The sequence below is a fragment of the Trichosurus vulpecula genome, chromosome 2, assembly GCF_011100635.1.
Source record: "Trichosurus vulpecula isolate mTriVul1 chromosome 2, mTriVul1.pri, whole genome shotgun sequence".
Taxonomy (NCBI): Eukaryota; Metazoa; Chordata; class Mammalia; order Diprotodontia; family Phalangeridae; genus Trichosurus; species Trichosurus vulpecula.
The window spans coordinates 454,533,276-454,546,958 of NC_050574.1; the positions used below are offsets into that span (position 1 = coordinate 454,533,276).

The window sequence follows — 13,683 nt, forward strand, 5'->3', positions numbered from 1 at the left end:
TTATCTGCCTGGAGTTCAGGTCCAAAACAAAAAAAAAGTAACAGAAGTTGGGCTCAGCAGGAGTATAAAATATAGACCTCTCAGCAACGAATCTTAAAATAAAATCATAGATTTAGAGCTGCAAGGGACCACAGGTCACCTAGTCCAACCGAGGGCCCGAAAAAGATACAATTTGCCCAAGGTAACAAAGGTAAAGAACCACAGAAGCAGGTTAATGTCTAGATAAATCGTATTAGATTCTAGGTTTTCTTCAAAGCACAGGCATTTAAAAGTGGGGCTGCGAGGTAGCTCTGTGGATACAGTGCTGACCTGGAGTCAGGTGCACAAGAGTTTAAATCTAGCCTCTGATACATAGTAGCTGTGTGACCCTGGGCAAGTCACTTAACCCTGTTTGCCTCCGTTTCCTCATCTTTAAGATGAGCTGGAGAAGGAAAAGGCAAACCTCCCAGTATTTTTGGCAAGAAAACCCCAAATGGAGTCACCAAAACAATGGAAAAATAAATGGCTGACCAACAACAAAGACAGTTGAAAATATTAGGCATTAATTTGTCTTCAGTGGAAGGCCTAAGACTATCTGCAACAATCCAAGTATCACTGCTTAAGGTTCATGTTCGCCAATTCACTTAAAAGGTTTATTCAGCTCTTCAAAGAACAGAAGGTGAATTCAGAGTAACCGCCACCAGGTGATAAGTTCCTTGGTCACTCTGTCCCATGTAACAAAGCTTCAGTCATAGCAGCGATGTACAGAGGCAAGAATCATGAACTTCGACATATTTTTCATTTATGAGCCAGTAATTAAGTAAGTAAAGAATTATCTAGCTGTGAATGGATACCTTGCCAGCTAATCCTTTCATTATTCTAAGAATTTATTTGACCTCCGATGTTATCCCCAAGACAATGGTCTAATTCAATCTAAAACTGTTTCTGGGGTCACTGACAGTAGCTCTTGGTGACACAGGACTTAGTCCATGCCAGGCACTGACTGTGCGTAAGTGCTTTATTATTATTACCAACACTGAGAGGTAGGTGCTCTTATCCCCATTTTACAGAGGAACTGAGTTTGAGAGACTCGCCCGAGGTCACACATTTAATAAATGTCTGAGGTCGCACTGGAACTCAGCTCTTCTTAACCTAGGAAGAGCACAGATGAGTCTGTGGAAGGGCATATGACCTTGGCTGCAGGATTTCAGCATCACAGCTGACTGGAGTCATTTCCTTATTATCCACAAGTAACCTGTTTACCTCCCAGAGAGAGCTAGTGAGCCTCTCACCCCGGCCAGGTTTCCTACTTCCTCATGTCCCTCGAATCTTTCCTCTAAATAGAGAAGGAAACTAATTAAGGTTCAGGTAACACTTCTCTGTAGGACATAATACCCCATTAATGAATTCTCCAAAATGGGCTGTCTCAAAGATGAAAATCTTGTATCCCTCCCCCCTACACTCCCCCAAATTAAAACCCAGCAGCCTCACAGCTCTCAGTTGATTTCACAAAATCAAATGAAATCAAAAGAAAAAAAGAAAAAGGATCATTGAAGCAATTTTTCAAATGCACATAAAAGAATGGAAGCCAAAACAGAATCTTTGAAAACTGTATGTTGAATTTATTACATCTTTTAAAAAGCTCCACATGACAGATTAAATAAAATATACATATAAAATAAAAATATAAAAATTTTAGAAAAAAGAAAACAGGATGTGGGTGGGAGCAGTCTGCAACATGTCTCAGAGGATCTAAGTTCAAATCACACCTATCGCTATATGCCTATGTATATACTCTGGGCAACTCATCTAGCCTCTCTGTGCCTCAGTTTCCTTATTTGCAAAGTAAGTTGGACTTGATGTTCCCTAAAGTACACAGTCAAACTATAAGGTGTTGGTTAATATTACTGTGTTTATTTTTTTTGTTTATTTGTCTTTTTTTGTTTTGCTACAAAGGTAGCAGTAGCGAGGTGGGGAGAGATTTTTTCAAAAATAAAGGCAATGTAAAAAATAAACATATATGTTCGAATACAAATAAAGTTGAAATTGTCCCTAATAACCCACAACTTTAAAAATTAGTGATACCTTCCTTCTTTCTTTATAAGGTACATCATTTCCCAAAACATCACTTCCTTAATTGAAACCCACAACTTTTTACAAACTGCTTTGGTATAAAACGCTTTCAGGTCATCAGTTCTGGATTTAGGCATTAGTTTTAAAGATGTCTTAGCAATCAGAAATTTAATACATCTTGTTCCCGTTAAAGAGTCAAAAAACTTTAGCCTGGGAGATTTCAGAAGCTAATTAAAACTTGGGATTTTAGTACTATCTTTATGCTAAACAATTCTACTTGTTAGAAAGTGTTAAGATCACAAAATTAATTTTTCACATGGGGTACAGTAGAAGGTTTTTATTCTAAGTCCAAGTGAACTCTTGCTGTGGAAGAGGATCTAAAAAAAAAAAAAAACCATAATAAAGTATTTAAGGTCAAACTTGGCAGATGTCTGTAAGCTACACAAGTCATGCATTGCCTTTAAATATCTGCCTCCCCAAATATCCAACCCATAAATCATGCACAAGTCATTTTATTTTAAGTGAAGTAAAGTACATGCCTAAGTAAGAAAAATGTTCTGATTGATTTACTCAGCTACCAGAGTGATCCGGTATAGGTGAACTGCTTAGAAAGTCTAATGGAGCATTTTTTAACCTGACATCAGCAAACTTGTTTTTAAAAATTTTCCAATCGCTGCCTTTCCTTGGTAATCCTATGTATTTTATTTTATGCATTTAAGGGTGTCTGCTGGCTCCTTCAGAATGCCAAAAGGGCTCGTGACACCAAAGTGCTTAAGAACCCTTGAACTAGGGATATCCTTAAGGCAATACCTCTGACTAATAACTTATCTTTGAAAGACAGCTTCAAGATTTTGGACATGGTGGGGGCACACCTCCATGGCATATTCTTTCCCTCCCCAGCAAGAAGGCTGAACCAAGGGACACTTGACCTACAGGGGTTACAAAAGACTATTAGAGACTTTAAAGCTAATAGCATTCTCCTCACTGCACAGACAAGGAAAACTGCCCAAGCTCTTCCAACTAGCTAATGGTGGAATCCCTGTTAAAAACTAGGTCCCCGATGCTTTTTGTTTTGTGCAATACATCATGTTACTTGCCATCCTGGACTTGCCCTATATTCCCATAGTATGTCCAAATAGGAATGGTTCAGACCTTTGACCTCAAGGCCACATGCAGCCCTCTAGGTCCTCGAGTGCAGCCCTCTGACTGAATCCAAACTTCACAGAACAAATCCCGTGGACAAGAAGATTTGTTCAGGAGGTTTGCCAACTGTCCTGGTTCTTGGCTATAAACTGAGTTGTCTAAAATAAGGAGTTCATCATTTTTCACTATATCCTTCAGATAAATGGAAATTTTGACAACATAGTAGAATGGAAAGATCCCAAGTCTCATCAGGCAATCTCGTTACACATGTGACTTTTGGAAGTCACAATCTCCCTTTTTTCCCATTCTATAGATAGATGAGCGGTCTCATATTTAAAGATTTTTTTTTTCCAAAGACATTTCCTCAGAAGCTGAAGACCTGGGTCAAAGTCTATTGTCACTGCTACTTCCTACATCTTTTGATCCCTGTAAGGTAGCTATTTAAAATATTTGCAAATGAGTACAGGTCATATCGTTAGTAACAAGAATGGAATCATGGTCTTCAGACTTGGAGTCTAAGTACTCTTTCTAGCAAATCATTCCTCCTCTGGCCACATATTGAACCGTCCCACCACAAGGTGGGGAAGATCTAAGGGCCAGTGCAGGGAGGCTTGAAGACTCTCTGCCACGGAGTATAATAGATGATTCAAGGCATATAATGGATGGCCTGCCTAAGTGTTAGGAAGATGTATTCCAAGTGCAGGGGAACTCTAAAGTCCAGTTCTAGGATATGCTGATTCCTGGCCTTCTTTGGCTTTTTAGTCCGGTCATCTCTTAGTGACCCCATGTGGGGATTTCTTGGCAAAGATACTGGAGTGGTTTGCCATTTCCTTCTCCAGCTCATTTTACAGATGAGGAAACAGAGGTAAATGGGGTTAAGTGAACTGCCAAGGGTCACACAGACAGTAAGTGTCAGAGACCATCCTTTAACTCAAAAAAGATTTATCTTCCTGACTCCAGGCCCAGCATTCTATCCACTGTACCACTTAGCTTTCTGAAAGGGCCCTTTAGGAATGCAAAAATAAAGACCACATGTTATCCCATCAATTCTCTTTATTTTAAGGAGATTAGGGCTAAAAACACATGGAGGGAGGGAGGGGAGGGAAGGGAGGGAAGGGAAACTATCCCTGAATTTCCAAAGTGATTGAACAGAAATATGTAATAGCTTTGTGACTAACTAGCTTTGTGACCTTGGAAAAGTCAGTCTCAGTATTTGTTTCCTCACCTGTCAAGTGGGGCCTTGGGATTAGACAGCTAAAGGTCCTCTCTTATGTACTGTCCTATAACTGTAGGTATATTAGAGCCAGTTAGCTTCATGCAGGGAATCACTGAAGGCTAAAGCCGCAATGGACATTAGAATTCATCTAGAGGCATTTTAAATCTCAGGTTGAACCGAGCTACTTGTCCAAAAAAAAAAAAAAAATCATTTTAGGCTTCCTTCTGTCTCTTTGCTAAAATGAGTGTTATTTCAATTACAAAGGAAGAAACAACTCAGCAATTTTAACAATTAGGGAAATGCAACAACTGAACCATTGTCAAATTTAACGATTCATCCAGCTGAAATCACCTAGTCCTTTTATGAACTGAGGAAAATAAGAATCACAGTTTAAGTAACTGGACCAAGGTCACCCAATTCACTGCAAAGTGAAGCACAGAACCTAGGTCTCCAAGTCAATCCTGTCTCCAATCTTCCATCTTGCCTACGTTCCAAAAGAGCCAATGTTTTGTGGTTTGCTTTTTTAAGACACATCAGGATAGGTGGGGTTTATGAATATGCGGCATCTACTCTAACCCAATTTAAAATTCTAGAAGGGTTGACAAGCATTTATTAAATGCTTACTGTGTGCCAGGAACTGTGCCAAGCAAAAGGCAAAAAAAAAAAAAATCCCTGCTCTCCAGTTCACAGTCTAACTAGGGAGACAAAATGCAAACAATTAGTTATGGACCAACAACTAGAGATAATGAACCAAAATAAGGCATTAGCATTAAGACAACTTAAAAGTTATACTCCTAGGGAAGTCCAAAGGTTCTGTCAGGATACTAGCTGTGCCCCAAGCTTGACATAACAACAATCCTTTGCACTCACCTTCTGGAGCTGATGGTCCCTGAGGTCGGGCAAGCACCAACAGGCCCAGATGTGAAGCCCTTCTACGAATGGACTTTGTCACTAAACAACCTTGCCTCACTGTGGCTACACTACACAGTGTGACTCTTTGTCTAGCCACAAGTATATAAATCAAGGCTGAGCCACTCTAAAGTTGGTTCCCCCAATAAGGACAGCCCCCACTTCCACATGTCTAATCGGCCTCTTGGCTTGCAAGCCGTTTACCTCATTTGGAAAATTAAGCTTCTGTTTGATTCCTGACTCTCCTGTCTCTAGCCTGTTCTGTTCAGCTATGGCCATCTGCAGGTGAGAGGCCAGTTCGGTCTGGTTGACAGTTCCATGACATCACCAACAGCATTGGGAGAAAACACTGGTTGTCCTGTAAGAATGACTTTCCAACCTTTACTCGTGATATATTAGATGCAGTATTTCAAAACAGTAATACCATGTGCACAGCACTGGGAAGGATACCCAAGTGAAAAATAATGGCCTAGGGTCTCAAAACCTCCCTGGATTTTGCAAACTAATAGAGAGAAGGGGAAGACAGGGAAGAATAAGAGAGAGCAGAAAACGACTAAAGCCAAAACTGAGAGCCACACAAAGTTCTAAGAAAAACGGCAGGGAAAGAGAGGTCTCAGTTTGGATAAGAACGCACGGCTCAGCTTCATGGGGAGGAAATAGCAGATAAAGCGCCTGACCCTGCAGGAGTCAGAAGACCTCGAGTTCAGATACAACCTCACTAGTTGTGTGACTCTGGCTGGGCAAATCCCTGAATCAGGCTACCTCAACTTCCTTACCTGCAACATGGGGACAAATGGCACTTCCCAGGATTGTTGTGAAGAAACGAGATAATGCTTGCTAAGTGTTCTGCAAATCTTAAACTGCTATATAAATAAGTGTTAGCTATTTTTATTACCTCAAGTCTAACTTGATAAAAATTGCTTTCAGACATTGATTAGGTGGCTACATGGAAACAAAAATTTATTTTGGTTTCTTGAAGAAATCATTTTATCAAAACTACCAGTGTTGCAATGGAGTTCCCCATTCAAGAAAACGCATTAATAAATTCTAGTGTTGAACCAAAAAATAAAAAAAAAGATTTAAAAAGCCTTCTCCCTGAATGAGTCCTAAAATCAACTAACCTATCTTTACTTTGCAGGAAGAAACTAAAGTTGTGATTTCCCTGAAGTCCCACAGCTAACTGGTCATGGAAGGGCTATATGGGTTCTTATTCGTGTAACACTTTACCACTTACAAGTCCATAATCTCCACAGTCACTTAGAAAGGTTGAAGTAACAGGGGATTTCACATTTGAGCCTCAGTTTCTCCACACAGAACCCGACCAACAGGAGTGGACTAGATTTAAGGTCTCTCCTGCCAGTTCTAATATTCCAATTTTGAACTTGAAGATAGCTGGTTTCCAATGAGAAAAGCAATGGTTCAGACACTCTTGAGAGACTCAAAAAATAAATTCTAAATCCCATCTTCTTGAGGATTTCACCGATGAAATTTCACTCCCCTTTACTTTGTCCCAGTTAGTTGTTTAGCTTAAGTTAATATTAAAATAAGTCAACAAGCACTTATTGAGTGCCTACTATATGCCAGACACTATACCAAGCAATGCGTATACACAAGAAAAGCAAGACAGTCCCTGGTTCTCCAGGAACTCAGTCTAATGGGGGAGACAGCATGCAGACTGTGCACAAACAAGAATGTACAAGAGAAAAAGAAGGTAATCACAAGGGAACGGCATTGTTTGCATTAAGGAGGACTGTTAAGATTTTTGTAAAATAAGTTTGCATTTCTACAGCGGGGGGAAAAAAAACTGATCAGGCCTGGGAAGGCCCTAGCAGGTCTCAAGGGAAAATCAAACTTTAATTCATTAACGTCCTTAAACAGAGAGCTGACCACGATGTTCTTTTTTCTGATACACACTGAGGAAAAAAATCTAGTTAAGTCCAAAGTTATTATATTTCAGGAGAGCACACCTTTCAGGAGAGCACACCCTCCAGGAGGCTAAACTTTGCTTTGTTATAGGGGATTTACCCTATAAAGGCTTTTAATTCCACTCTCCATACACACTCTGCCCTGAATTGGTCTTTTCACTTTTTAAATGTTGTTCCTGTTGGCACACCTTTAATGGTATCTGGATAATGCTTCTAAACACTGCCAAGTTGAGATCTGTCGATTCCTCACCTGGCTGTTCCAAGTCCAAGAGCCTGTATTTTCTTTCACTTTTTGGCAGTTGGACCAGTATTAAATAAGTCTCCCTTCATTTTGTTTCTTGCGGTTTTTGGATAGTTGTGGTAAATAAAAATATGTTCCTGCTTTTTAACAACCTAGACACTAGGAGAAAGAACATCTGGACCTTAGAAGTTAATTTTGTTTATGTTCTTCCAAATCAAACAGTTACAATTAAACTTAATATTTGAGTTGCGGTGAGGAGTTTGGCTAATTTAAGGTCAAAATAAATCATAATTAGGATCCAAGTACTAGCCCTGTCTTGTATCTGATCTGTTCTGTGTAAAGCCTAAAATTTTTTTAAAGCAATAAATATTTTAAAATAATTAATTAATAAACATTTTAAAAAATATTTTAAACAATGTATCCAACAATTTAAAAATCTGAATATCTTATGGGCAAGTATTATTCAAATATGCATCAAAGTTCAACCAAATGCTGTTTGGCACTGAAAGGCCTTCATAGCCTAGCGCCCTCCTACCTTTCCAGTTTTCTAAGTCCACACTCTTTAGCACTGGCCTCCAGGACTGTTCCACAAACAAGTCATTCCCTCTCTGACCTCCATGCATAAACTATCCCCAACCAAGCCACCTAATTCTTTCTTTTATGAGAAGTCTTTCCCAAATCCTCTATTGCTAGCACCTTTCCTGTTAATTATTTCCTATTTCAGCTACATATAGCTTCCTGTATATTGCATGCTGTCTCTGCCATTAGAATGTAAGCTTTGAGACTGCATTCCCAGCACTTAGCACAGTGCCTGGCATACAGTAGCTGCTTAATCAAGGTTTAAAATTGATTCATTAGTCGCTAGAAGTCACAAAGGAAAGATTGGTGGGCCTAGAGGCAGGAACACCAGAGTTCACCTCCAGCTTCACTTTCTGGCTGTGTCACCCTGGGCAAGTCATGAAACCCTACTCTACTCTGTAAAATGGGTATGGTAAAAATAGCCCCTACCTCCCTGGGTGGTTGGGAAGGGCAAATGAGATGTTTGTAAATTCTGCTTGAATATTTAAATAATGGCTATCAAAACCAACTGCTCTGAAAATCTCATCAAGAAAGAACAGAATTCCAATGTAAACACAAGCACTTCCTTGACCTGAATCTTAAACTTGGAGGATTTAATCGTTTCTCAGGTCTAGTATCTATACCCCTTTAAGCTCTTATTAATAAATAATCTCTTCCTTATCTCGGCATTCTCACTTCCCTCTAGCTTCAGACTAAATAAATCCCAATACTATTTATAGCTTTAATTACTTAATACCTCTTCCTGAATAGCTTAGATCTTCAGTTAGAAGGGACCTCACTTAGCCAATTTGCGGTCAGTCCGATGAACTAGACCATAGGTTGTGTTCCTTCAAACTTAAAATTCTCAACCCTAAAAATGGGGTAGGGGGAGGGAAAGAAAGGATGAAGAAGTGGGTATTAAACTAAGTGAAAAGTCTGGTTGTGACAAAGAACTGGAAATAAATAAACTAAGGGTAAAGTCCTTCTGGCTACCAACAACCTTGGAAACCCTCATCTGCTGGCGTTGGAAAAGGAAGCACTAAGCAAGCCGCAGGCGAGGGGGTCAGATGGCTCCCTCCCACTCCATCTCTTCTGAAGGATTGTAAAGGAAACTTCTGTCTCCAATCATGTAACAATAATAATAATTGTTAACATTTTATCTGCCGCAGAAACTTGCAATACCAGCTTTCGCTGGAAAGGATAACTTTCCAGAACATTTCATGAACTTTTTAAAGCCCTACGACTACAGCTCGCTGAAGGAAATGGGGGCGGGGGGAGCGTTCTTAATTACTTAAAAAACAAAACTGTTTTCTCCTAAGTTCTACCCATTCTCTGTACCTCTTAGCAATCTTTGTCCAAGATGCACTGGCTCCCACAATTGCGCAGATCACAAACCCAATAAAAAGCGGAGGGGAGGGGAGGAAAGCGAAGGAAATCGACAACCTGCATCCTGGAAGGGAAACTGACCTTCCTCCAAGAGCATAATAAGGTCACGCGTGCGGCAAAGACAACGTTAACCACTGTGCACGCACCTTCCTGCACAAGGCACTTCTACACTTCCGCACAGCCCTGGGTGTCTGCCCACACCTCTAGCCCTGCCACCCAAGCGGAATCCTCCATAAGGGTCTTCAGTAAAAGCGCTCTGGGAGAGGAGACGGGGGAAGGGGGGTGGGGAAGCAGAGGGGTGGGGAAGCAGAGGCGTGCGCCTCCAAAGCAGAGATGCAAAGCTAAGCTGGGGGCACGGATGGAGGAAAGGAGATGCAAAGGGCTTTGGGAATGGGATGATGCACACATATACACACGCACCCGCCAACATAAATAAAGGAGCTGAGGCGGACGGAGGGGTGGCGGTGGGCAAAGACCTGTCAGGCCGGCAGAGAGAGAGCAATTAATGCAGCATGGGGCTAAAGAGGGGAAGGGGAAAGCCCCAGCTTGCAAGCCTGCTTGCGAGGGAGGGAGAGCTGGCGCAGCGCGAGCGAGGCCACGGCTTTGCAAAACGAGAGCGAAAGAGCAAGCGCGGGGCACTGAGAGGCAGTGGGGGAAGGCGGCGGCGGCGGCAACGGCAACGTGAGCGTGGCCTCTGCGGCGAGCACCGGGCCGCCGGCCTGCTCGGCTCCCTGTAGCTGGCCCTCCCCACGGCTCCGACCAGCCCGCCTCCCCCTTGGGGAAAGAGACGCAGCCCGGGGAGGATGGCTATCCTTAGTGGGGAGCAGGAAAAAGACGCCCAAACCTAGGGGGGAGGAGGAGAAGGAGGAAGGCGTCCTTCCCCTCTCCCAGGCAATCCCGTATTGTTCAATCTTTGCAACGCCTACCCCTGCAGACCCCCCAGCTGCAGAAGGGGGCGGGAGGCTGGGGTGGGGGTGAAGATGGCAGGAGCGCCCCGGGGAGGGGGGGGGGCACCGCGTGTTACCTTTCGCACTGAGCTGGAAGTCGAGGGTGTAGTGTCGCGCGGCTGCCATAATGAGGTAGAGCCCAGTGCCATGCCTGGTGGAGGCGGCCGCTGCTGCTGCTCGCTGCTGCTCCTGCTGCGTGTGCAACCTCGTGTGCGTGTCTGTGTGTGTGTGTGCGCGCGTGTGTATGTGTGTGTTAGGCTGCACCGGCGAGTGCGCTTCGCTATTTGAGGCGGGGTAGAGAGGGAGGGACTAGCCCAGAGGCGGGGGCGGGGAGGGGGGCGCGAGCGAGCCAGCCCCGCAGCTGCAGAGCGCAGGGCTGCACAGTCACACTGGAGGGAGGAGGGGCGAGGCGCGACCGTGCGGCCGCTGGGAGGGAGGGGGAAAGGACGCCTAACCCCGAAGGGGGAAGTGAACTGAGGGGAGGGGAGGAGGCGGCGTGAGACCTGGGAGAAAGAGCTTCCATAGCCAGTGCGTGCCTGGCCCAGGAGGACTAGTGGTTGCCGGGCGCGCCAGCATCTCTCCCAGCTCCACATCTTGGGGTGCAAAGCTGATGGTTGCGGCTCAGGAAGCTGTGCAGCAGCTACTCCGCCTAATCTCTTCTTTCCTAGATTGGGTTCTGTGTAAAAAGCAAAACTGCCCCACTTCCTGGGAGGGCAGAAGTAAGCAAGAAGGGGAACCGGGGGCAGGGGTTGAGGCAGACTGGAGCCTCCTCTTCCCTTATCCCCGTGCAAGAAAGTAAATGCATATTTTCCCCAGCTCGGCCTTCTTTCCACTGCCCCCTCAAAAACAAGAATATTCCTTGCTGTGATGCGCCCCCCCCCCCCCGTAACAATGTCCTAAGGCATAAAGTGCTGTCCTCCCATTTTTCCTTCCAGGTCCAGAATGGCACAGTAAGGTGCAGGAAAAACAGATCACGGTTATTATTACTGCGGAAGCAGCCCCTGGGATGGGAATCGCCCAGTTTTAATGACTGAATAAGAAGCAGAAAAATAATTAAGGCAACCCTAATTAGGGACCAGTAATTATTTTCCTGCTAGGCTGGACGTTGAGAAGGAGTTAAAACAAAATGTCTCTTTGGGTGAAAAATAATTTGACTTTTCAATAAAGTGACTTTGTACATAACATTTTAGAGGCAAGGCTTCCTGCTTCACTGGGGGTCGTTTAAAGGTCATTTGCCAATTGCTTGAGCACAAAATATTCGAAAAGGGCTTCCAAATCCTAAACCCTCATCGAAGTCACGTGTGGAGCGGCTTAGTTACATTGGCTACAATGTGGAGAAACGATTGGCCACCTGGCTTGAAGAGCTTCCTCGGGCGCACCTCGAGGTCTCGCTGATTGTGAATTTTGTGTGTGATTCCATTTTAAGTTCAATTGTGTTCATCCAGGGTGAGTTCAGTTAGCGTCCAATTATAGCCCCATTGTCTTCGTCATTCAGATGGAAAGTAAACATTCCCGTAATAATAGCGATCCTGGGTCGAATACCAATAGGCTTTTGTTGTTCCTCGTTTATGGGGACATCCTGTCCCTCGGGAGGACCGGACCTCTACTGAAAAAGTCGGGGAGAACAAAAGGGCCTGGATCGAAGTGCATTTAATCGTCTTGACTTACGGAAAGTTTGTCGTTTCAAGGCTTTTCTCCTCTATTCTGTGAGAATTACTGTAAATTTAACTGGATTCGAGATGAAAGTGCAGCTGCAAAAAACCAACCCAACAAAAAGTGTTCCACGCCTGGGGCATGGGAACTACACATGCTTCTTCTAAACAATGCAAGGTTCTCCTCCCATTGGACCTCCCTGCCTTTGTTTCATACAATAAAAACAAGTTCATGGGGAAGCAGATGATTTAGTGCTTCAGTGTTACAGAGATTAAGAAGTCTGTTTCCTGCTCGTCCAGTAATTCACTTTCTGCCCTTGGGAAGGTCGAGACCTCCGCCTCAGTTTGCCCGCGCAACCCGAAGATTCCCAAAAGTACTGCATCCTTAGTCTTGTATTGTTTATTTCCTGTGTTTAAGGTTCTTTTATTCGAGGTGATACTGTGGCATTTATATATAATACACACACACACACACACACACACACACACACACACACACACATATATATATATATACACATACACACGTATATATATAGATATATATAGAATTGAGTGGATGAGTCAAAGTAAAAAACCTGTCCAGGGCTTACCCACCACACCCTCCGATGAGCACTTTCAATAAAGGATCTCATATTCCATCTGAGAAGCCTAAATGAAGCCCAGCCGAGACTAGGTTCTGTCGGAAAGGCCTGAGGCAGGTGAGCAGAGCTAGAGGGCCTCTTCCCAAGGCTGTGTTAATGTGGATTATAATGATTATAATTATTGGAGTAAAAAATTGAAAAGGGGAGTGAAAGAAAGATTTTTGCCCTTGGAAGAAAATGGTGCAGAAGCACCCTCCCAAATTGAAAGTTGAAGGCTATTGGATAATATATAGCACCACAGTGGTGGCAAAGCACTTTACAAACATTATTTTATGTTAATGCTCTCAACGACCAAGGAGGTAGGTGCTATTCGTGTTTGTTTGATTTGGGAGGGGATTCTTTTTTTTTTGAGGGGGAAGGCAGGGCACTTGGGGTTAGGTGACTGGCCCAAGGTCACACAGCTAGTAAGTGTGTCAAGTGTCTGAGGCTGAATTTGAACTCCGGTTCTCCTGACTCCAGGGCCGGTGCTCTGCTCAATGTGCCACCTAGCTGCCCCGGTAGTGCTATTTTTAATCTCCACTTTACAGATGGTAAAACTGAGGCAGATGTCTGATACATGGATATCATGGAATATTATTCCACTGTCAGAAATGATCAGGAAGAATACAGAGAAGTATGGGAAAACATGAACTGATACAAAGCAAAGTTAGCTGTGTGTGGGTTGGATAATTGTGAAGACTTCACAGGGTATGTCTAATGGAGAGGTTCTGGGATTTGGCCTTGTAATTTTGGAAGTCATGCCCTTCCCCACCTCTCTCTCAGATGTTAGAAGATAATAAACTTCCTGTGAGCTATTTGTTCTCTGCTCTGGGAAGGGTCTTTCCTTCCCCCATCCCATTTCTCCTCCTAGACTTTCAGACGCCACCCTGGCAGTTGAGTTCTGATAGGGAAAAACCTGAACAAACCGGATCAATCTTGGTCCTCTGTGTAGTTTTCGCCCCTAGACTGTAAGCCCACCTCCCTAGCCAATGGTGAGAAGGGATAGAGGTGGGTGGGAATCTTTTCATTAA

General features: G+C 43.4%; 1 protein-coding gene across 1 annotated transcript in view; it reads right to left on the reverse strand.

Annotated features, from left to right (window-relative positions):
- SMS (spermine synthase) overlaps positions 1 to 10,658 on the reverse strand; it is a 74,395-nt gene extending 63,737 nt beyond the window's left edge. Inside the window, exon 1 of the mRNA XM_036745507.1 lies at positions 10,455 to 10,658. Coding sequence (XP_036601402.1) covers positions 10,455 to 10,503 — 49 coding nt within the window. The 5' untranslated portion in view covers positions 10,504 to 10,658. The remainder of the gene's footprint in view (positions 1 to 10,454) is intronic.
- Between the last annotated feature and the right edge of the window lie 3,025 nt (positions 10,659 to 13,683).